Source organism: Prionailurus bengalensis, chromosome A3, assembly GCF_016509475.1.
Source record: "Prionailurus bengalensis isolate Pbe53 chromosome A3, Fcat_Pben_1.1_paternal_pri, whole genome shotgun sequence".
Taxonomy (NCBI): Eukaryota; Metazoa; Chordata; class Mammalia; order Carnivora; family Felidae; genus Prionailurus; species Prionailurus bengalensis.
The window spans coordinates 11,162,224-11,186,890 of record NC_057354.1 but is presented as its reverse complement, the minus strand read 5'-3'; the positions used below and the strand labels follow the sequence as shown (position 1 = coordinate 11,186,890).

General features: G+C 55.0%; 1 protein-coding gene across 1 annotated transcript in view; it reads left to right on the top strand.

Annotated features, from left to right (window-relative positions):
- BCAS4 (breast carcinoma amplified sequence 4) overlaps positions 1-24,667 on the top strand; it is a 61,488-nt gene that overhangs the window by 11,909 nt on the left and 24,912 nt on the right. The window contains 3 exon segments of the mRNA XM_043553677.1: positions 3,842-3,913; positions 14,032-14,133; positions 22,412-22,546. Coding sequence (XP_043409612.1) covers positions 3,842-3,913; positions 14,032-14,133; positions 22,412-22,546 — 309 coding nt within the window.

Below are 24,667 nucleotides of genomic sequence, written 5' to 3'. Positions count from 1 at the left end.
ATTTCCACCTTTTGGCTGTCGTGAATACCTCCCAAGTTTTTGTAAGAACACCATGATTTCCGTTCCCTTGGCTCTCTTGCGGGGTCGTAGGGCAACTCCGCGTGTAATGTTTTGAAAGAGCACCGGACTGGTTTCCGGAGCCGCTGCCCCGTGTCCCACCCCCACCGGCAGCGGGGGAGGGCTGTGGTTCTGACGGGGTCTTTCGGAGGAGGAGACCGAGGGGGGGTGCCAAAGAGGAAGCAGGGACCGGGGGGAGGGGACAGCGCCCTGTGCCAGGGCGGTGGCGTGAGGGGTGGACAGAAGCGGTCGGATTTGGGCCACATTCCGGAGGTGGAGCAGAGAGGATTTGCACACACGGTGGACGGGGTGGGCCGAGAAAGGACGACCTCGAGGATGCTCTCAGCTGTTCGGCCTGAGCAACGGGCCAGTGGCGCCTCCGCTGAGTTGGAGAAGACCACGGTGGGGGGTCTGTTTGTGGGGTTTTGCGCCCGTCACTCACGGGTGGGAAGCCAGCCCCACTTTGGGTTTGGGGCCTTGCCCCGCTGGGAGGCTCGAATTGGCATCTTGGGAGACTTAGGTGAGGAAGAAGCAGAGGCCGTGATTCCCGCGTGTTATCCATGCCCACCTGCTGTCCCCACCGGCGGTGCCCTGAATGTCACTCTGAGTGAGCCATTTGCTCTTCTTCCCCTGGGAGGGGGACGATTTATGCCCAGGGAGTTGCACAGCGTGACGAGGGCATTCATTTTGCCTATGGGCTGGTTAAAAAGGCGTGTGGGCTGCAGCCCGCAGGACTCTCGCTTCGAGGCCACTTAGGGGATTATCTTGAGAGAAAATTGTCCCGTGAATGATTTGCGGGCGTGGTGGGTTGGCTTATCCTGAGCTCCTTCCTGTTGGTTGGGAACGTCTCGGGGCTCATTCCTCCTTAGCTGGCCAGTCGGCAAATGCTTTCTCTACCCTCTCCTGCGTTGGGGCACTTGCCCTTGGTACCGGGAGGTGGGGGAGAGGGGGTCGAGACCACAGCTGATAGACGGCCGTAAAGGGGACACGTGGCCCCCTCTCCAAAGAGCCTCTTGGTACTTACAGACTTCAGCTCTGGACTCAGAGTGCTCAGGGTCAGATCTGGCTTCAGTACGTATTAGCTATGTGACCTTGAGCAAGTGACATAAGCTCTCTGGTCCTCTGTTTCTCAGTCCATGGAAGAGGGGCAAGCGACAGCACCTACTGTATAAAGTTCTCGTGAGCCTCCAATGAAATAAGCCATATATGGCGATTAGCCACCGCTTTTGTTATCTAGGGAGAGAGACACGTAAAGCAGCCACTTATTATGCGCCTACTGTGTGTCAGCACTCTGTCAAACGATTGAACCACCTTTATTACGTGAGGTTAACCTCTTAACAACCCTGCCGAGTGGTGTGGCTTACAGGTGGGCCAACCGAAATGCAGAAGGTAAGCCCTTCAATTAAGGTCTCGTGGTTGGCAAACGAGAAGGTGGGATCTGAACCCAGGGCTGACTGGCCTCCCTCCTGAACGCTCGGCCATAGGTTGAGATGTACTTCCTCTCTTCGGGCCCCTCTGGAGAAGGAGGCGGCCCATCCCGCCGGGCCCTGGGCTCTCATGTCCCTCTGCAGGTTTTGATTCGGCCTGGCGTCTGGGGTTTGTACACCTGCACTCTGGAGGGAGCCTCCGCCCCCTTCTGTGCCCCTCTCCCTCGCCTCTGCAGCAGAAGGAAAGCGACCAGCCTGCCTCTCTCCTGTCCCTGTGGCCTCTCTTGGCTCCTTCTTCCCCTCTTAGTGCCTTAAGGGCAATTTTTTACCGCGATCTTCCTTTTTGGGGGGCAGAGAGAACGTCCTGTGAGTCTCTTAGTCCTCTCTCTGCTGTGGTCCCCTTCTCTGTCAAGCCTCCCCCGTTCAGGCCCAGAAATAGTCCCAGCTGTGAGATGAAGGTTCCAGAGTTTAAAATTGCAACTTGGTACTATTTTTACTCCAGCCGGAAAGATGTTTTTCTGCACATTCGTTTATGCTGTTGTGGTAGCGACAGCTCCCGCCGCAGGCAGCAGGCTGTGGCACTGTATAAACATCTCTCGGGGGGTGAGTGGGTGATAAGGGGAGCCTTCAGGTCGGGGGTGGGGGGCAGGTACCAGGCCTGCCCAGAAAGGTCTGGGGTCGCTTCCCTGGCACCGAACGATCTGGCCTGGTAAGCCATGTTCTAGATGAACTTTATTCCTAGATGCCTGGTAATTAAAAACAAATACAACAGGGGCACTTGGGTGACTCATTTGGTTAAGTGTCTGACTTCGGCTCAGGTCATGATCTCACGGTTCATAGGTTGAAGCCCGGCATCAGGCTCTGTGCTGGCAGCTCGGAGCCCGGAGCCTGCTTCGGATTCCGTGTCTCTCTCTCTCTCTTTGCCCCTCTCCCGCTCGTGCTCTCTCAAAAGTGAATAAACATTAAAATAATACATACATACATACATACATACATACCAGTTGGAATGCCCGGGTGGCTCAGGTGGTTAAGCGTCCGACTTCGGCTCAGGTCGCGATCTCACAGCTTGCGAGTTCGAGCCCCACGTTGGGCTCTGTGCTGACCACTCGGAGCCTGGAGCCTGCTTCAGATTCTGTGTCCCCTTCTCTCTCTGCCCCTCCCCCACTCATGCTCTGTCTCTCAAAAACGAATAAACTTTAAAAATAAATAAATAAATAAATAAAACAAACAAACCCCGGCTATTTTTAAGTCATGAAAATAGTAAATACTTGAGGGGAAAAAGGGTTCAAACTAATTTTTACACGAGGGATTTAAATGGGCTTGTAAGTCGGCAGACCTTTTCACGGTCATGTTTGGCTGGGCCTGTGGAGTGTTAAAAAATTTTTTTTTTGAATTTGAGCTACCATTTAAAAATCGGGACATTTTCCATGAAGTTATAATTTCTGGCTTCTCTTGCAAAATGGAAGGCTCTGGGAGCGCTGAGCGTGTCTACTGATGGCCGCTGGCAGCTGGCTGTTCTAGACTTGGGCAAATGCTCCTCAGATTGCCGCAAGCCCCAGCGGGCTGCCTTACGTCACTCGTTAAGTTACTGCCCAGTCCTAGTACCTCGAGTTGGGGACCCTTCAAGTCTCCCTTGTCAGACCCCATTCCCCATTTGTGCTCCCCAGGGCTAAGTAAACCCTGTTAATAGTGTTGCCAGGTAAAGTCCAGGGCACCCAGTTAAATTTGAATTTCAGATTGAATCATTGTTTAGTGGAAGTACATCCCCTGACTGTGGGCACTTCGGTCTGTGTCATTCCAGGCCTTTCTGTTAAGCCATGTACGTTGTTTGCGTGTCGTCACAAGAATAGGTTTACATTCTACGTCTTCTGCATCTTGTGTGAACCGTCCATCGTGTTTTCCAGGAGGCATTTCTCAGAGTTTGTCAAGAGCAGGCTTTGGGGCTGTGAACTCAAACCTACCGGGGAATCCTGGCCCCACCCCTTGCTAGCTGTGTGCCCTCAAGCAGGGTTACCTGTCCTCTCTGAGGCTCAGTTTCCTTATCTGAACAGCGGGATGGTAAGGGTAGCTTTGTTCTAGTCCCGCTCATATTTATTAATCTCCTCTCCTTTGAACGCTGCCTGGAGTGGATGGGCCGTGGTGGCTTTTCGCCAGGCCTCTGTCCACAGGTGTCACGATTGCTGCCTGATCACCACTACTTTAAATGAGGCTATGAGACCTCTTGCAAGGGGAAAGGAGGTCTGAAGGGAACTGGGCAGATAATCCTTAGTTTGCTTAAAAAAAAAATAAAAAAAAGTGAAGGGCATTTGTCTCCCTGGAAACCACTTGCTAATCTCCAGGATATTGTCTCTTTTCAGGCGAAGGAGGTGGAGGAGACCATCGAGGGGATGCTCCTCAGGCTGGAAGAGTTTTGCAGCCTGACCGACATGGTGAGTGTCTGCCCGGGAGGAGTGGATTTAGGCCCAGGCCAGACTCCAGGTCCTTCCTGGAGTTTTCTGGGGAAGCCATTTTGGTGGCGATTTGGCAACCAGAAGGAATGGCGGCAGCAGCCGACGGTGAGAGCAGGACCAGGCGCGCGCACTCTCTCACACGGTCTCTCAACACCAAGGCTTCCTGAGGCGGCCATCTTGATAGTGCCCATCCCCCCCCAGATGGCTCTTATTCCACAGAGGAGCCAGGAGTGGGCCACCAGGTGGCACTCTCGGGCACCGATGCGGGGAGCCGTTCAGCGGGGATGCTAAGACTATATTTAACTTTCCTCGGCTCTGCGCGGTCCGCCAGGCAAACATGGAGACAGCCAGGAAATGGCTTCAGGCCTGCAAGGCCTGGGAGGAGCCTCTTGCCCAGGCAGTAGCCCGAGGCAGGGTTGGGCATCGGGTTCCTTCTCAGATCCTTTCGCCGTCTCTGCTGTTGCCTCTTACTCTGTTCTGTTGGATCAAATCCTCTTGGCTGTGTGGGGGAGATGGTGCCTTAGGCCCAGAAGACAAGGTCTCCACTACAAATTTTGCAAAAATCTCCTCCAGATCCTTGTGTCCCCAGCATTGTTGCCAGCCAGGTGTGGGCCCCTGAGGAGCAATGATAGAACTTTCTGGAAGCTCCCAGCACCCTCGGTTTAAGGCCTGAAGGCCCAAAGCGTAGAGCTCCATATTGTGATCAGGACCCGTGTCTCGGCTGGACCCAGTGGGGTAGATTTGTGCGCCTGTGAAGCACGTGTCCGGAGAAGTGTTTCTGAGAGCCCAGGGGAGGAACGGTCACGGCAGCCCTCTACGTTTATTGAGCACCTACTTGGTGCCAGGCACAGTGCAAAGTGCGTTTCCCGTATCAGCCCATTTCTCCTTGAAGCAGGCCAACGTGACGGGCACCCCGTCATCCCCATTCATTCAGTAGGCCTCCCTTGTGCCACCCTTGGGGACACAACAGTGAACAAGACCGAAGTGTTCCCAAGAGGACCTGTGTGTGTTTCGCTCTTGAGAACCAATTTTCTAGTTTGGGTGTGGGTCCGGGTGGGAGCTGGGTAATGAGACAGACTTTGAACAGCCCGGACAGCCCTTTCTTCATCACCGGCCATTGGACACGTGCCCCTGACTGGGTGCCGTGGTGAGCCCGAGGATGAGAAGAAAGTGGACCGTGTCTCCCTTCCCTCTGTGAGAGGAGCCCACTGTGTGTGAGCAGCGCTGTCATCCAGTGTGGCAGCCCTCGCCTGAAGGTGTGTTCAAGGTGCAAAAGGAGACTGCAAAGGTTTTGAAGAGGGAGGGTCTAGAAGGAACTGGGCACATGATCCTAAGACTTGATTTGTTTAAAAAAAAAAAAAAAAAGAAAGAAAAAGAAAGAAAAGCAGAGGCGTTAGATTCTGCCTGGGAAATTGGGAAGGCTTTGCAGAGCAGGTGGTGATTAATTTGGGGCTTTGAAGGAGGAACAGAAAGAATTCTGCCGCTGGGGAGGGTGAGTGTCCAGGCAGAGGCACCGGCCCGTGGGTATGGTGTGCTGGGCACAGTGTGGACCGGGGGGGCCCAAAGTCAAAGGGGTAGATTTGGAAGATGGGTGGACTGGTGACTCAGGGACGTTTTGTTCTCAAGTCTCAGCCACCCTCCTGCTTGAAAGGAGACCCACGATCCGCCTAAGGGGCAGTCTTGGAGCAGGAGTCAGCCTGGATCGGGAGAGGGGTCGGGCCACTTTGCCTTTGAAACCATCGAGGCTTCCTGTGGTGGGAGAGCCTGTGTGTGTCGCCCAGAGGCCAAGGCGTCAGGCAGTGTGCTGACAAGACCCTCCCCTAACTGGAAGCCTGGAGATGCATTTATGCAAAGGTTTTAATACCGAGATCACACACATGACCCGTGGACCCGGTCCCGCCTGCAGATATGTTGACTGTTTCTGGAAGGAAAAGAAAAAGGAATTCACTGCTGACATTTATAGAATGTCATGCAAAAAAAAAAAATCAGGGTTTCTGGCTTCTTTTGGAAGAGCAAAGATCTGGCTCCCTTGGGTGCTTGGTCCCACCTGGCCAGCGTCGGCCGGAGTTGTGTAGTGGCCGCCCCACTCTGGACAGCGTGTGAGCTCTCAGCCTGTCACTGGCCACTGCTCCTGTGGGGCCCCCTGACTCCGTGGCCACCTGCCAGGGACGTCTATCCCATGCGCAAATGTTTTGTGGCCGAGAGTATGTTTCTCTGTATTTGGCGTCCTACTGAAAAAGGGCAAATGACACCAGACCAAGAGGGTCCTGTGTTTCAAGAAAGGGAAGAGAGTGCGTCTCCCACGGGAGTGAAGACCATTTCTTGTGTTCATACGCAAACGAGCGTGCCTGCGTTAAGAGAATGTGCCTGGGGGCGCCTGGGTGGCGCAGTCGGTTAAGCGTCCGACTTCAGCCAGGTCACGATCTCGCGGTCTGTGAGTTCGAGCCCCGTGTCGGGCTCTGGCCTGATGGCTCGGAGCCTGGAGCCTGTTTCCGATTCTGTGTCTCCCTCTCTCTCTGCCCCTCCCCCGTTCATGCTCTGTCTCTCTCTGTCCCAAAAATAAATAAACGTTGAAAAAAAAAAATTAAAAAAAAAAAAGAGAATGTGCCTGGTACGATGCTTTTGTGGCCCCTGCAACAGTGCGCGGAGTTACGGAGACCCTCTTGGCCCCGACACTTGATGCTTAGTTTCCCTGGTGTGCCTGCACGCGTGGCACAGAGAGAGGTGTCCAGCTCGGGGCCTCCTTTTCTCTTTTGGTGCAAGCTAGGGATGAGTGGGGGCCTCGGGGGGCAGGTGATGTCACCCCACGGACGTTGTCCCCAGCTCCCTGCTTTGGCCTTTGGCAACAGTGGTCGAGTTAGAGGCCTGAGAGTGACCAGGCTCCCTGGTGCATAGTCCAGAGAGAAGCCGCGCCTCTTCCGGGAAAATCAGGCACTTAGGAACGAGAGTCCGGCTTCCTGTCTGATGCATTAAGTCCATTGCCAGCCTGCCCTTGCCCTTGATCACCCTGTGTGACTGGAATTCACCACCCTGTGCCTGCCACCCGTTTGGACCTTAGACGTAACGCTCGCTGCTGCCACTTCAAGCTCCGGCTCCTGCTGCTGCGGGGTCTCGGGCACAGCAATGCCCTCTCCCTCCCTTTCTCTTCTCTCCTGTAAATGGAGGTCGTGGTTCTGTCCGTTGCCGCATCAGGCTACCCCAAAAGGCAGTGGGGTCAAACGACCACCCGTTTATTACGTGGGCCAGGGCAGGGCACAGAGGGGATGTGGTTCCTGCTGGGGCGGGGATGTCCGACGTGGCCCTTTCTCCCGCTTGTCTGACGTCTGGGCTGCGAGTGCCGATGGCCGGGGACCGGCTGGTGTCCCCTCTCCCCATGCAGCCTGTCCTCGGGGCTAGTTCGGGCTCCCTTGGCCTGGCGTCAGGCCTCCCAGGGCAGGCATTCCGACAGATGGGAAGTGGGAGCCTCCGGGTGTCTGGACGCTTGGGTGTGCCAGTGTCACTTCTGTCCTATTTTACCGGTCAGACCAGTCCCACGGGGCACCCAGATCCAAGGGGAGAGGACAGAGACCCCGCGTGCTCACGGAAGGAATGCAGAGGACTCGCGGCCCTCTTCAGTCTACCGCAAACGGTACCTGTCTCCCAAGAGTTACCGTGCGGACCGGATGAGGTGGGGATACGCGCTGCCCCTCCCCTGCGGTGACCGCAGCGAAAGTGTGGGCGAGGACCCTCGTCGCCTTGCTGGCAGAGATGCAAAAAGGCACAGCCACTTTGGAAACAGTTCGGCAGGTTTTCAGAAAGTCAAACGTGCACTGGCCCTGCATCCTGGCGACTGTCATCCGAGGTGATTACCCAAGAGAAGCAAAGCCTCGCACCCCAATGTTCGCAGCAGCTTCATTCGCGACGCTCCCAGACCAGAAAGAACCTCGGCGTCCATCGGCGGTAGAAACGAGGCAATCAGCTGTCGTTGCTTCACACCCTGGCCCTCACGGCCTCGCGCAGGAACAAACTGCACACGACATCAGGGAGGTCTCTCCCGAGCGTGAGGCCCGGGGAAAGAAGTCGGGCACAGAATGCGAGCTGGGGTGGCTTCCGTGGTCCGAAGTTCAAAAATATGCAGAACGACTCTGTGGTGTGATGGGAAGTCAGGCAGTGGTTAGCTTTGGGGGCGTGGTCACGACTGGAAAGAGGCAGGAGGGAGCCTTACGGGGCGATGGGATGTTCCACACGGTGGCCTGGGTGGTGTTTACCCAGATGGAAACGTGCTCACAATATACGTCCAACTGCCCACTGAAGGCCCGAGCACTTTGCTGTACGTCGTCGCCATTCGATTAAAAATAGTTAAAAATAATTGCTGAGCAGGGTGCCGGCTCTGTATGCGGCTCTGCATAAATGGTGGCTCCTGGGGTCAACATCGTCATTACGGAAGCACCGGGAGGTGGTGACAGTGATGAGGATTTGTAAGGCCTTCAGCCCTGTGCCCTCTGGAGTTCAGGCGGCTCATCCGGGCCCTGGGAACCCCCACCCCTGGCAGGGAGCGGACTCTTTCTTCGCTCACATAGAGGGAGAAGATTCCCTGTTGGCCCTGGGCCAGCACTTGCATTTGGCATTGGTGTGTGTTCTTGGGTCAAGTGCATTTGGCTCTCCTTCCTGGGGGCCCTGAATCATCCTGGACAGCCGTCTTTGCTCGGTGATAACCCCCACATCCGCTGCCCAGACTTCTGGGCTCCGGAGGCCCGCTCTGGGGAGGTGGTGGCAGACCGGGCTGGGGAAGGGTCGGCCAGGCCACTCAACCGGGTTGGGGGTTCGTCCTGGCAGAGGCTCAGCTAGGATCGATCCGTCGCTGACCTCTCTGTGTGCGAACGAAACGTGCCATCTCAGGATTCCATGATGATGCGAAGTAGGTGTGAGAAGCAGAATGTGTTGCTTTCCTTGGACTCCCCTGGAAGAAGAGAAGCGACAGCGTGGCCACAGACGCCCTGCTGGAGGGACTCTAGGGAGTGGTGAGAGATCACAGTTAACCAGAGGGGACAGCTGTCACAGCTCCACACGGGCCATGGTCTCAGGGTGGCCCGGTCTTCCGATTTTTCACAAGGAGCTAGAAACCTGGGCTTCTAAGGGAAACCTCCTTGTCTCCAGATCTCGGCATCTCGCTCGGGTGGGCTTCGGTTTTTGTAGACATGATGCGGGCTGGCTCGGCAGAACGCGTCTGCAGACCTCTGCTATCAGAGGTGACCCCGGACCAACCTGGATGGTAACCTTCCATCTCCCACTTTGTAGCCTTCCGACCTTGGGCTGGCTCATTTCGTTTTTCCGTCTTGTGCAGCATCACTACCCATGAAAGGCTAAAGATAAAATCGTCTCTGATTCACAGGGTCTGTTCTCAGCACCAGGCGAGAGCCTACAGAGTGCTGGCATCATTTTCGCCTTACAGTTCCCAGCACGTGGGGGAACCAAGAGGAAGCGTTGGGGGCCTTTTGGGCCCCGAGGATTACTCTCTACTTTCCCCCACGCACGCACAGACCGCCATGCGGGCAGGGGTAGACAGCCCCCCATTATCCACAGTTTCGGCAAGTAGAGAGGGGACTGCCCAGCCACAGACCCCCTCTTCCTGGGATTCCTTCGAAGCTAGAGGGAGGCAGGGACGCACGTCATCACTCTCCCCTCTGCAGTGTTCCCCTCACTCCCTCAGGGTGGGTCACTGGGACCAGGCCCTCCTGACTGCCCTTGTTCTCGCCCGATTCGTTTCTTGAGAAATGAGCAGAAAGAAAAGATCTGCGTTTGATCTACTGTGTTCTGACCTTGCCGGGAGTTATCTGCTCTTTGTTGCATTACGGAATCACAGCAATTTCTCCAGAGTTCAGCCTTGTGGAGGGATGGGTGTGTCTCCAGAAGTTTGGCCTTGGGGGAGCCCAAGGGAAGATGTTGAGGGCTTTTCCCTATCAAGGGTAACAAACGCAGGTGCCCGCGGGAGCCAGGCAGGATCTGGACAGGGGTGAAGGGGGCAGGGGCGAGGCATTAGGGAGGGGTGGTGACTGAGGACACCAGAGAGCCCATGCCCCACCCGGAGCCAGCAGCCACGGCTCAGCCCGGCCTTCGGTGCCTGGGGGACGAAGGCCCAGTGTTGCCAAAGCTGCTGACTTTCAAGACGTGTTGTAAATCCCCACTTAATCACTTGAATATTTTAAAGCCGTATTTATGTATTTTATTTTGGAATAGTTTTAGATTTACAGGAAAAGTGAGAAGATAGTGTGGAGAGTGCCCACACGCCCCTCATCCAGTTTCTCCCCCCTTGTGCTAACATCCCGCGTCAGCCACAGGACCTTTGTCAAAACTAAGAAACCCAGGGGCGACTGGGTGGCTCAGTCAGTTAGGCGTCCAGCTTCAGCTCAGGTCATGATCTCGTGGTTCCTGTGTCCAAGGCCCGCATCAGGCTCTCTGCTGTCAGCACAGAGCCCGCTTCAGATCCTCTGTCTCCCTCTGTGCCCCTCCCCCACTGGTTCCCCCCCCTCCCCACTCAAAAATACATAAACATTAACAAACCAAAAAACCTAAGAAACCGACACGGGCGCATTGCTATTCACTACTCTCCATTGTTGATTTTGAGTTTGCCAGTTTCCCGTTAACATCCAGGATGAACGTGATCCAGGATCACGTGAGATTCCCACATGGCGTTAAGTCGTCATGTCTGCTTAGTCTCCTCCTCTGTGGCAGTTTTGGTCTTTCCTTGCTTTTCACGACATTGGCAGTTTTGAGGAGCCCTGGTCAGGTACTTTGTAGAAGGTCCCTCCGTTTGGGTTTGTCCGGTGTTTTTCTTATGGTGAGACGGGGGTTGTGGGCTTCTAGAGAGAATCCACACAGGTGAGGTGCCTTCACATCACGTCGTGTCTGGGGCACGTGGCACCCACACGCCCTCGCACCCACACACCTAGCTGATGTCGCCATTTCTGCTTCCCCATCGTTTGTGGTGTTCATCTTGTGCTTTGGGTTATAGTCCGATATCGTATTACGTGTTTTGTTGTCCAGATTGTTCCAGATTTGACCATTCGTCTCTTTCAGGTTGGCTCCTGTGTTCCTTTGACATACCCCATCCTTTATCTTTTTTTTTTTTTTTTTATGTTTACTTTTGAGAGAGAGAGAGAGAGAGAGCAAGCGTGTGGTGGAGTGATAGAGAGAGAGGAGGACAGATGACCAGAAGCAGTCTCCTCGCTGACAGCACAGAGCCTGAGGCAGGGCTCGACCTCGTGAACCGTGAGATCATGACCTGAGCTGAAGTCGGCCGCTCAACCGACTGAGCCACCCAGGCGCCCCTGTCCTATATCTTCTTAAACACTCCCTTACGGGGGTGCCTGGCTGGCTTGGTCGGAGGAGCACCTAACTCATGATCTTGGGGTTGTGAGTTTGAGCCCCTCATGGGGCATAGAGATTACTTAATAAAAATAAGTTTAAATAAATAAATAAATACTCCCTTACATTCTGGCACTAGAAGATTCTCCAGGCACTATGTTTTCCCTGCCCCAGCCCTAGAAACAGCCATTTCTCCTAGGAAAGTTGGAAATTAAGTCATATATTAAAAAACTTGGGGTACCTGGGTGGCTTAGTCAGTTAAGCACCTGGCTTCCGCTCAGGTCATGATCTTGAGGTTCGTGGGTTTGAGCCCTGCGTCGGGCTCTGTGCTGACAGCTCGGAGCCTGGAGCCTGCTTCGGGTTCTGTGTCTCCCTCTCTCTCTGCCCCTCCCCCCCCCACTCATGCTCTCTCAAAAATGAATAAACGTTAAAAAAAATTTAAAAAGGGGCACCTGGGTGGCTCAGTCGGTTAAGCGTCCGACTTTGGCTCAGGTCATGATCTCGCGGTCGGTGAGTTTGAGCCCCGCGTAGGGCTCCATGCTGACAGCTCAGAGCCTGGCTTTGCTTCGGGTTCTGTGTCTCCCTCTCTCTCTGCCCTTCCCCTGCTCACACTCTTTCTCTCAAAAATAAACAAACATTAAAAAACTTAAAAAACAAAAAACAGAACTCACTCTGTGGGCCACATCCAGGCATAGCTGGTGTTGTTTCATCTCCAGAACATTCTTTGAAGGGAAGAACCTGTATGGTACCCATTTTATAGACAGGGAAACCGAGGCACAGGGAGGTCAGGGCAGAGACTGAGGCCACATGCCACCCTCTCGGGGCCCGTGTGTGCCCTCGTGGGGCCAGGGCATGTGGGGCAGGAGGATACCCAGGACAGTGGGCTTGGAGCCGGGCACCCAAGCAGCACGGCGGCAGCGCTGTGACCAGAGGAGGAGAAGCAGGAGGGGACAGCTTGGTCTGGGACGTTCGGGGAACGGGGTAGCGTCTGAGACCTGGGGCAGGGAGGGTGGTGTCAGCCCGCAGGGCGGTGGGAGCGGGTTCCGGGAGGACCACAGGCCGGTCTCGTGTATTTGGGTAGAAAGGCGAACAGATGCGGTTTTCGGTCATGTTTAACATGAAACTTTGTGCTGAGCTGTCTCCCTGCGTCAGTTGTCTGTTGCTGCTGAACCCGGGTCCCGAGATGTGGTGACGTGAAACAACGGCCTTCCCCACCTGGCAGCACCTGTGGGTCGAGAGTGTGTGTGGCCCCGCTAGGTGGCTCCGTGGCCCTGGCCGCACAGGCTGCCCACGGGGTGTCGGCTGGGACCGCTCTCATCTCGAGGTTCAGCCGGGGCAGGACCGCATCCGGCCCAGTCGGCGGGGGTGCGCCTCGGTTCCCCACTGGCGGGTGCCGGAGGCTGCCCTCCGTCCCCAGCCGCGTGGGCCTCTCTGTCGCCTCAGTTTACTGGTGGCTGAGAAGGCAGGTGAGGAAGGTAGGGGGGAGAGGGAGCGTGCATGAGCGAGCCAATGAGAGAGAGAGAGAGAGAAGAAACTGGAATGACAGTCCTCTGTGTGACCCTGTCCCCAGAGTGCCATCTCTCCTTTTGGCCGAGTCCCTTTCATTAGAAGCGAATCGCCAGGGCCAGTTCACGGTCCCGGGGGGTGGGGGTGGGGGGTCACGCAGTGGCTGTGCAGGAGGCAGCGGTCACTGGGGACCGTGTCAGGAGCCGCCTGTACGAACCCTGCCAAACACCCTGCGGGACAGTCTGTCCTCACCGCCTGCCAAGGAAGCCGGAGCCATCGTCACTGCTTTGCCGTCCAGATAAGCAAAGAAGGGCTCAGAGAGGTGCAGTGACTCGCCCAAGGTCACACAGCTCAGACTCCAGCCTGAGTCCAGCCTCTAGGGTGCCCGCTGGTGTTCCCCGACTGCCCTACACTCCAGCTCCAGCCTGGCCTCGGAGCTTAGCTGAAGACGCAGATTCCCGGCTGACCCCAGGCAGACTAAACCAGACATGGAGGGGCCTGGGCATCAGCATCGGACAGGTTGCCGTGGGGGATCCCGATGCTCCCTGGAGTCTGAGAGCAGCATTTGCTCCCTCATCGTAAGGACATGACAACACGGAGATGACGTGTCTCTCTCTCTCTCTCACACAGTGACGGGTTAGGCGTGGTCTTTGGCTCTTGAGGACAAAAACAGAGGCAGAGGTGTCCGATTTCAGGGATCACGGGAGAGGTGTGGCTTCATTAAAGGTCATAGCCACGTTGGGAGCCCTTCCAGGCAGAAGAAATCGAAAATTAAATGAGATGGTGTGCGGGAAATGCTTAGCACGGTGTCTGCATATGGGAAGCACTTTGATACTTGGGAGCTGTGGTTTTCATTCACGTTATTAATGAATGTTAATGATCATTAACTTGTTGGTATTATTAATTTCAGAGCAGTGAAAATGTGACTTATCCCGACTTGGGTTTGCAGAAGAGATTTTGGGTCTTTCCCTTTGCTCCAGCTGAGTGGTTTAGAAAACAGATCTTATTTTGGGACTGGTGTTGGCAGGTGTTCGTGGGGGAAACGGCAGTAAGCGATGCATGGGTCGGTCTGGGTCCCCACTCAGGACTCTGGGTTCTGGGTTGTCCCCGGGTCTGTCCTTGTGCAGGACGCCGCTCGACATCGTGGCCATCCGCGAGGTCCCTGCAGACCCTGGGCAACCCCAGAGGCAGGCCGGAGGCCGGGGTAACGGGGCAGAGGGCCTGACGAGCTGTTCTGTTTCTTGCAGATCAGGAGCGACACTTCACAGATCTTGGAGGAAAACATCCCACTGCTTAAGGCCAAAGTGACAGAAATGCGTGGCATCTATGCCAAAGTGGACCAGCTAGAGGTGTGTCTGAGATGATGAGCTTTCTTTGTGAGACCTGTGGGCCTGTTCTGGTTCTTTCCTCCTCTCTTCCAAAATGCTGACTGGGCCTCCAGAGCGTCGGGCGTTAGACCCAGTACGGGGGTTGGTGGCGAAAGACGGTGTACTTACACGGTATTGTAAAAGCTGTGACAAATACGAATTCATATAAAGTACCCCACGTAGAAGTCCAGGTATGGGGCGCCTGGGTGGCTCAGCTGGTGAAGTGTCCGACTTCAGCTCAGGTCATGATCTCACGGTTTGTGGGTTCAAGCCCTGCGTTGGGCTTTCGCTGCCCCTCCCCCACTCATTCTCTCTCTCTCTCTCTCTCTCTCTCTCTCTCTCTGTCTCAATAAATGAATAAACATTTAAAAAATTTAAAAATCAGACTTTTTAAAAAAGGTTTTTTTATTTATTTTGAGAGAGAGAGTGGGGGGGAGGGGTAGAGAAAGAGGGAGGGAGAGAGGATCCCAAGCACTGTCAGCACAGAGCCCCATATAGGGCTCGAACATACGAACCGTGAGATCATGACCTAAGCCGCAGTTGGATGCTTAACGACAGAGCCACCCAGGCGCCCCTAAAAATCTGGCCTTTAAGCTGCTTTTGGAAATTCAAAAGCTTTGATAGCACTTAGCTCACATTTCTTTAAATACTTTAATCTCCAGGTTGTATTTCTCAAGGTATAAATACATGAAGTACACACATCTTTTTTTTTTTATGTTTATTTTTGAAAGAGAGAGAGAGAAAGAGAGAGAGAGACAGAGTGCAAGTGGGGGAGGGGCAGAGAGAGAGGGAGACACAGAATCGGAAGCGGGCTCCAGGCTCCGAGCCGTCAGCACAGAGCCCGACGCGGGGCTCGAGCTTACCAGCTGTGAGATCATGACCTGAGCCAAAGCCGGATGCTTAACAAACAAACTGAGCCACCCAGGCGCCCCTGAAGTACACGTATCTTCCGTGTATAGTTCAGTGAATTTTTACACACGTAAACTCCCATGTGAAGACGACCCGAATTGAGAAGGAGAACATTTCTAAGCCCCGGGCTGTAATTTTGTAGAGCCGGGTGGCAGCTGCCCCTCAGACAAGGCCCGTGCTCTCCAGCATACCGCAATCCCCACCACGCCCTACTGCCTCACTGCTGACTTCCCTCACCTGCCTTGTTCCTGTGTGAGCAGCAGGCTAAGCGCGTGGTAGGTCAGTTTTCTCCTTGCTGCACGGTACCCTCACTGTCCCATTTCCCAGAGGAAGAGCATAAACTCCAAGAGGTAAGCAGCGTTCCCAGGGTCACACAGCTCATTCCCTGAAGCTGGGACCTCAGCCTGCGTCCCCTGGAGCCCAAGCTCTTACCCGTACTGGGGCCCTCAGCTTGGGATCCTGGCTCCTTACACAGCGAAAGCCCGGGAGGCTTGAGGGAGCTTGCAGTTAAATAGCGGTCACCTGGACGGAGGGGACGTGAGCCGCTCCGAGCCACGGAGGAAGGGAGCACGGCAGTCACCACTAGAGCTGGCAGAGTTAACATTCTTGTCAGCAGAGAATGAGGCAGGAATATAATTAAAACTTTGCCCTTGGAATCGCTGATTCATTTGAATTTTATTCCACACGTTTGACCGAGGAAAGAAAGAAAATGTGAAGGTTTGGAGCCCTGGCCCGGCTCTCAAGCCCAGCGCTTCCCTTAGCAGTCAGCCCACTGAGACTTACTGAGGGCCTACTGTGTGCGCTGCGGGACTCTCACGGGGAGAAAGGCAGGTGCAGCCCGCGGCCGTGTTCCAGCAGGAGGGGCCCGGCCGCAAAGCGCTCCCACAGTGGTTCCCGGTGGCCACCTCAATGCATGCCCACAAACTTAGGGGCGTCAAACGACATGGGTTTATATCTTACAGCTCCTGATGTTGCAAGTCCCAATGTGTCTTATAGGCTAAAAATTGAGGTGTTAGCGGGGCTGGTTCCTTCTGGAGGCCCTGGGGGGGGGCCTTTTCCACCTTCCAGAAGCTGCCCGCATTCCTTGGCTTGTGGCCTCTACCTCCACGTCCGCCCCACCTGTAGCGCCTTCCGGTCTCTCTTACGCTCTGACCCTCCTGCTCCCCTCTGACAGGGACCCTGTAGTCCCCCGGGTCACCCAGCATCATCTCCCCGTCCTCAGTCCCATCTGCAGGGTCCTTCTTTCCCTATAATATCTTCGCAGGTTCTGGGAATGAGGATGTGCCCTCTCTGGGGGCCGTTTTCCTGCTGACCACAGTGGCCGAGGGAAGGAGGCAGGTGCTCTGGAGGAAGGTGCTGCCCGAGGCGTGGAAAGAGCCCCTGGAGGAAGAATGGAAGGGGTGATGTTAGGTGGAGGGGGGACAGCTCGGGCAGAGGCTCAGAGGCAGGATGGTGTTGAGCTCGGGGGCAGGAGGGAGATGGGGACGCTGGAAGGATCCCGGGATGGCCTGATGATGGGAACGTGACTGGAGTGGGGCTGGAGAAATCGGGCAGCAGGAGCCCTGTTGTCAGGATTTTGGCCTTTTCATCCCAAGCGATGGGGAGCCACTGATGAGACAGGATAGTCCCCACGGCAGGGTGTTGGTGCTGTTGACGCTTCGGGCCTGACATTCTCTGTTGTGGGGCATCCTGTGACGTAGCAGCGTCCGGGTCTCCACCCACGAGATAGAGTTCCCCCTCACCCCTGGCTCTAGAGTCCTACTGCCTGGGTTCGGATCCTGATGCTGTCTCTTTCCTCGTGTGACCCCCTGGCAAATTTCAAGTCTCTGCTCCCCTGTAAAATGGAGTGACAGTAATGAGGTTCCTGAACCCAAATCTGTTTTTCTTTTCTTTCTTTCTTTTTTTTTTTTAAGCATTTTTAATTTATTTTTGGGAGGCAGAGAGAGAGAGAGAGAGACAGAGCATGAGCAGGACAGGAGCAGACAGAGAGGGAGACACAGAAGCCAAAGCAGGCTCCAAGCTCTGAGCTGTCAGTACAGAGCCCGACGTGGGGCTCAAACTCACAAGCAGTGAGATCATGACCTGAGCTGAAGTCTGCCGCTTAACCGACTGAGCCACCCAGCTGCCCCCTTGAACCCAAATCTTACCGGTATTTACTTGGCCAACATTACTTGAATGCTCGTTATGAGCTACCCTGGGATATGTGTATGAGCGTCCTGGTCCCCTGCTAGTGGCCTGTGGGGGTGCTGGGGGAGGACCTGGGCTGGATGAGATAGGTTGGCTGTGTCAGCACCTGCAAAGCAGGGGCCTGGCCAGACCTGTAAGAGAGACCCGCTTCCTGGGGGTCTCTTCACACGAAGGACCGAGAAGTGGAGGAGTAAGCCTCGGGGGCGGGGGGGGGGGTACAGCTTGTGCAGATGTCCCAAGGCTGCAAAGACCAAGGCCTTTCAGGCAGTTGTGGGTGGTGTAGATAGAGCTCAAGGTTAGGGGTGGACACAGACTGACCGTGTTGGGCCGAGTTGTGGAGTTTGGACCCCGTGGTGAGAACGACAGGACCCTTCAAAAGTGATTGCGAATACTATACTATTATTCCCTCCCCAACCCCGAGAAAATCCAAAAAGCCTTTTTTGAAGCGTTCCATTCACAGCCCATGGAACACCGAACACGTTTTAAGAACTGAGTGTATTTACATGGTTGTGCAATCAGCACCACTACCTGATTCCAGGAAGTTTTCATCGTCCCCCGAAGAGACTCTGTAACCACCAGCAGCCACTCCCCAGCCCCAGCCCCTGGCGGCCACACATCCACTTTCTGGCTCTATGGATCTGCCTCTTCTGGATGTTTCATACTAACGCTATTATACAGCCTGTGGCTACAACGCCTGGCTTATTTCACTCAGGATGATGTTTCGGGGGTTCATCCGGGCCGTAATATGTGTCTGATCTTCATTCCTTTTTTTGGCTGAATAATAATTCTAGTGCACGGATGGACACACCACATTTCATCTGTCCTTCATCGGTTGATGGGTACTTGGGTCATTTCCCCTTTCTGGCTCTCATGAATAATGCTACTGTGAACACGCACGTCTGCGTTTTTGTGTGAATCTGTATTTTCATTCCTCTCGGGTGGAAACCTAGGAGTGGAAATGCTAGGTCATACCAGAACTCTTTTGGGGCACTGCCAGACGTGTTCCAAAGTGACGTGACTACGGCATTTTCCGCTCACACCAGCGATTACTACGAGTTTTAGATGGAAATGGCGCACTCAGATGCCGGCAGGATCCGGGGCTGTACTGAGTGACCAGGTGCTACACGACCAACCCCAAGGCCCCCTCCCCCATTACTTCCAACAGCTGCAGCTGAGAAGCACCCGTCCCCTTCAGTGGGCTAGGATCACCAGGCTGCCACAATCCCCACTCTGCCCTAGAGTCTCCCCAGTGTTGAGGCTGAGTGGCATTTGCCTCGTATCAGCCTCCCCTGGGCTGTTGCTTTCCTTAGGGTAGAGGTATTTCTCTGTAACCGGGTCTCTGTTAAAAGGAGGAAACACTGAGCTAGTCCAGGGGGGTCTTGGATGAGAAGCCGGTGCGAAAATACATATTTCCCACTATGAAGTGTGTGCTTTAGGAGCTTATGAGAACCTGATGTGCATTGGACCGGGACAGGTAGATTCCAAAGCCATGTGGCCCCGGCCCCAGAACTGCCCCTTGGGTAGCTCTGTCACCCTCCAGAATCTGTTTCTTCCTCTGTAAGTTGGGAATATGCCTTCCCTCCTGGCAGTCATCGTGGGGCATTAGGCCAGCAGCTGGCACTAGGTCCCTGAGGTGCTCGATGAAGCCCAGCACTGTTCCTCTGGCTGTTGCCTGTGTCTCCCTCCCTCTTTGCCCCTCCCCCACTCGTCCTCTGTCTCTCTCTTTCAAAAATAAATAGACCTAAAAAAAATTTTTTTAATAAATAAAAAGACTATGTACGAGTCCCCCCTATTCCCGAGACGCAGCCACCAGAGTGGTCACCATCCTGTCCCCCGGCCCCATCCGCTCTGGTGGCTGCATCTCTCCTGGTCTCCCCGAACCAGGTCTCTCCCGGGCTGCCATTGGCTGGCATTTCCGACCTGCGAGCGTGCATTCCTCAACTCCCCCCCAGACTGGCAGGAACAGGGGGTGCATACAGTTGGAATCAGCTGGCAGACAGGGACTGCGGGGCCGTCTTCCGTGTTTTACAAGTAGCTGTGCTGCCCAGGGAGGCCTCGGAGCCCAAGGGCTGGAGCCCTGGTCAGGGGAAGCTTCCTGGCCCCGTGGCCCCTTGTCTTCCGTTCCCCCCCCCCCACATCTGATGTGGCTTATTCGGCCTTTCAGCTGCCAGAACCCTGGGGCCACAGTGGAGCAATGAGGTGGTGTCTTTTTGCTACGGATGCGCCCATTCGTGCGTGGATTCTCAGGCACCCGCCGTCCGGGGGAACCCCGTGCAGCCCACCAGGTTCCGGTCTTGGCCTTGTGAACAACACTGACTCAGCACCTTTTCCTTCGGAACCTACGTTCTGGAGGCAGTGGACAAGAAGTTCGGAGGGCGAGGAGGGCTAAGGAGACAGGGAAAGCGGGAGTCTCCACAGTGATGGGGGCTGTGTTAGATTAGGCGGCCGGGGAAGGCCTCTCTCTGGAGGGGACTGTCAGTCCAGGCCCTGAAAGCTGGGCAACGTTCACCCCATCAAGAACAGAGAGCAGGGCCTGGCCTGGAGACAGCAGGTGGAAGCGTCCTGTGGTGAGTGGGGCCTGGCATTTCCAGGGAACCCGAAGGAGGGGAGGCCGGTGTGAGGAGGAGAGGGCAGGGCCGGATGGTGGGCACCCTGTAGGCAGTGGGGGGCCATGAACTTCGTTCCAGTGAAGGGAGGCTCCCTCCTAGTCTCCTTCCTCTTCCTGGCGAGACAAGATCTCTGCTAGCCTACTGCGGGAGCGAGGGAGGCCCACAGAGGTGTGGCTCATCTGATGTGGCTCTGGAGTCGCTTCCTTTGGTGGCCTTCGCCTTCTGTGCTCGCGACACGCGAACATGCCCGTGCACTCGAACACACGTGCGTATGAACACACGTGCGTATAAACACACAAGCTCACATGAGCACAGGCACACGAACACGCGTAAATACACGCACGCGTGAACGTGCACACACGTGAGTGCGGGAACACCCGTGTGCTGGGTGAAGGGAAAGGTGAAGATACACCACAGGCTGCAGATGAGCAGGTTCGACGTGCCTGTGCCTGCACGGAATTTTTTTTTTTTTTAATTGGGAATTATTGCTAACATGGGTAAAAACTCAAGGCTTTTCATAAAATCTACAGTTTTTTTTTCTTTTCAAAATGATACCTGACGTTTATTGAGCTCAGTATGTGCTAAGTAAGCACTCACCTGCTTAGCAAGGTTGGTATTATTCGTATTCCATATAGTAATATCATCATTATTATCATTTACTAGATAAGGAAATTGAGGCTTGTAGAAAGTTGCATACAGCTTGTAAGGGGCAGAACTGGATTCTAATCCAGAGAGTCTGACCCAGGTTCTCTCTCTCTCTCTCTTTTTTTCTTTTTTTTTTTTGAAACTGGGTATATTGCATCAAAGGCCTGGAGCAGAGCAGCCTCTGTGGGCCTGGACCCTGCATTCCGGGTCACCCCAGTCTCCACGCAGCCCTCTTTACCTGCTTGTCACCTGTCTGCCCCTTAGCAAGCAGCCTCTGAGTTTGAGACTCTCTGATGTTCATTAACTATTAAAGTGAGCGTTTTGGCAAATTTTTTTTAATGTTTATTTATTTTTGAGAGAGAGAGCACGAGCTGGAGAGGGACAGAGAGAGAGAGACACACACAGAATCCCAAGCAGGCTCCAGGCTCCGAGCTGTCAGCACAGAACCCGACGTGGGGCTCAAACTCACAAGCTGTGAGATCATGACCTGAGCTAAAGTCGGACGCTTAACCGACTGAGCCACTCGGGTGCCCCCATTTTGGCAATTTCTAAAAAAAACTATTTTTAGGGGCACCTGGGCGGTTCCAGTCAGTTAAGTGTCCAACTTTGGCTCAGGTTATGATCTCACAGCTCGTGAGTTCCAGCCCCACATTGGGCTCTGTGCTGACAGCTTGGAGCCTGGAGCCTACTTGGGATTCTGTGCCTCTCTCTCTCTCTGCCCCTCCCGCCCTATGCTGTGTCTCTGTGTGTGTCTCTCTCTCTCTCAAAAATAAACATTAAAAAGGGGCGCCTGGGTGGCGCAGTCGGTTAAGCGTCCGACTTCAGCCAGGTCACGATCTCGCGGTCCGTGAGTTCGAGCCCCGCGTCGGGCTCTGGGCTGATGGCTCAGAGCCTGGAGCCTGTTTCCGATTCTGTGTCTCCCTCTCTCTCTGCCCCTCCCCCGTTCATGCTCTGTCTGTCTCTGTCCCAAAAATAAAAATAAACGTCAAAAATAAACATTAAAAAAAATTTTTTTTAGGGGCGCCCGGGTGGCTCAGTCGGTTGAGCGTCCGACTTCAGCTCAGGTCACGATCTCACCGTTCGTGGGTTCGAGCCCCGCATCGGGCTCTGTGCTGACAGCTCGGAGCCTGGAGCCTGCTTCGGATTCTGTGTCTCCCTCTCTCTCTGACCCTCCCCCGCTCAAGCTCTGTCTCTCTCAAAAATAAATAAACATTAAAAATACCTTTAATAAAAGTTTTTTAAGGAGCAGAACTGCATTCTAATCTAAACCCTGTTTTTATTTATTTATTTATTTATTTATTTATTTATTATTTTTTTTTTTTTCTCAACGTTTATTTATTTTTGGGACAGAGAGAGACAGAGCATGAACGGGGGAGGGGCAGAGAGAGAGGGAGACACAGAATCGGAAACAGGCTCCAGGCTCTGAGCCATCAGCCCAGAGCCCGACGCGGGGCTCGAACTCCCGGACCGCGAGATCGTGACCTGGCTGAAGTCGGACGCTTAACCGACTGCGCCACCCAGGCGCCCCTAAACCCTGTTTTTAATTAAGAAGGCTTTGCAGTCTGACCGATGTGCACCCAAGTCCCTTCTCCTCTACCCACTGGCTGTGTGACTTTGGTTAGGTGACCTAACCTCTCTGAACCTCGGTTTCCCTCCTCTGCAAAATAAAGGCTAAAACCAGGGTCCCTATGGGGAGAAGGTGAGAGGTCACAAGTAGAGGTCCCTCGAGGCCACCCGTGGGGCCGTTACTGTTATCGTCAGGGTGTCTGAAGGTGCCCCTGCTGAGCAGGCCCTGCCTGGCCTCCTCAGGAGCCCACAGGGCAGCGGTGATGGAGGGCCGGGTGTCTACGCAAACTGTGCTCCAGTCCGTGGCCAGTGTGGCAGCCCCGTCCGTCTCTTCTCTCCACTAGGCCTTCGTCAAGATGGTTGGGCACCACGTCTCCTTCCTGGAGGCCCACGTGCTTCAGGCCGAGCGGGACCACGGGGCCTTCTCGCAGGCTCTGCGGAGGTGGCTGGGCTCCTCGGGGCTGCCCTCCTTCAGGAATGTGAGTATCTCCCCGCCTCCCGCCTCCTCTCAGACCCCAGAGAGGGGAGAGGGGCTCAGGAAGTGGGAGTTCAAAGGGCATGTCTCACTTCCACAGACAGGAAACGGTGGCTGGCTGGCAGGCCCAGGTGGCTGCAGTGTCTCCGTCCCTCCCTGGGGCGCCTCTTCTCGCTCTGAGCTTGGAGCTTCAGTGCTGTGGCCGCTTGCTTATTCACCCACCATTTATTTATTGAGTGCCTGCTGTTTGCTGAGCACTGTGGTCCATCTGGGGTTACCGTAGTGAGCAGGGACAGCCCCTTCCCTCCTGTCCTGGCCTTGCACACATAAGGACGTGCTCAGGGTGACATTCAGATTTCAGGGTGGGTCCTTCTGGAGGCACGAGTCGGCCTCAAGTCGACCAGAGGGGCCAGGGACGGTGGAGGTCTGGGGACGGAGGGCCAGCCTGCATGTGGCCCTTTGTGACTTACAGAGGCCTCTCCTCTCCACATCTCTGCTTTCCCGGAATCCTCCCTACGACCCCAAAGGAGGGATCATTGTATCCCTTTTGCTGATGGAAAAACTGAGGCCAGACTGATCCTGCAGTGGAGACCTTCAATGTTTAAAACACAGCCGTCTTCTCAACTTATCTGCTGGTCACCCGGTCCAGGGATCGCTGGACAATGTCCGGAGACATTTTGGTTGTGACTAGATGTGAAGGGTGCTGTTGGCATCTGGTGATTAGGCACCAGGGATGCCGCTGAACGCCCTACAGTGTGCAGGACAACCCTGCTTCCCCCGCCCCCCCCCCCCCCCCCACGGCAGGAGAGTCTCTAGTTTGAGAAACCCCGCCCTAAGCTGCGTTCGATAATTGCAGCGACGGTTTCTGCCAGGTCTGTTCGAAGTGCTTTGTGTGCTGGGTTATATGGCATCTCATTCCCATGCCAGGCTTTGGAGGAGGGACCTTTATACCACCCCCATTCTACAGATGGGAAGGATGAGGCTCAGTGGGGTGAAGGGACTCGCCCAAGGCCACTAGACCTGGTGTGACGAGGCTGGGGTGGACCCTGGTTGGCCCCTCTCTGAGGCCTCGCCCTTCCCAGCTCAGCCAGCCACCCTGTCCTGCCCCCCCCAGGGGTTTCTCACTGTTCCTTGGGTCTGCCCGGGAAGCCCCCCCCCCCCCCGCCTCTGTCTGCTGCCTGCCTGCGTATTTCCACTGCGTTTACTGCGTGCCAGGCGCTGCACTGGGCATTTCGTACACGTTGACTCATTTACCTTTCCCAAACGTCGTGTGCCCTGGGCATCAGCGTTATTCCGATTCGATAGGAAGGGGGATGGAGACTTGGTAGATTTCAGGGGTTGCGGTCTTATCGCCCACGGACAGAATGGAGCAGGTGAACTCGTTCTATTTGGCCAACAGTGTGCCTTGGGATGCCTGGCTGGGCTTCACTGTCTAGTCCCTGCCAGGACCCCACTGCTCCGTCTTCTTTTACACCTGCCCGAGGCATGTGCTTCCAAGTGAGTGACTTGCCCAGGGCCAGTAACAGCTAGACAACGGCCTCACCTGTCTCATGGTCTAGAAACTCCTGTTGATCCTTCAGAGGCTAAGTTAATGCCACCTCTTCTCAGAAGCCCTCCAGGATTGCCCCATCTCCAGAGAAATGCTATCTTTCTGCTTTCCAACAATGATGAAGTCAGGAGCTTTTTTGTTTGTTTGTTTGTTTTGTTTTGGGTTTTTTTGTCCTCTCCCTTGAGATATGATGACCGTTCCCGGGTAAACAGGAACCCCCAGTCGCCCCCAGAAACCTCCAGAGCACCCAGTGCTCTGCCCACTGAGGGCTTAGAAGCACATCGGGGGAGGAAGATCAGAGGCCCGTGGCTGCCCCTGGCCCCCAGCAAGTATCCTAACAGTGGGACCTGTCGGGCCCTTGGTCTTTGAACTTTCCAGTCTTCTTCTGTGCTCTGCAGTTGTCCCCGTGTGGTCGGCACTAGTGTCCCCATTTAGAGGCAGAGACCAGGTCTCAGAGATGGTGAGTCGTGCGTCTGAGTTCAGTGCCGGGGTTGGAGCTCAGGCCTGCAGGCCTCTGAAACTGGGGTTCCCCTGCCCACTCCCGCAGCAGGATCCCACCTGGGTGTGGCTGGGCAT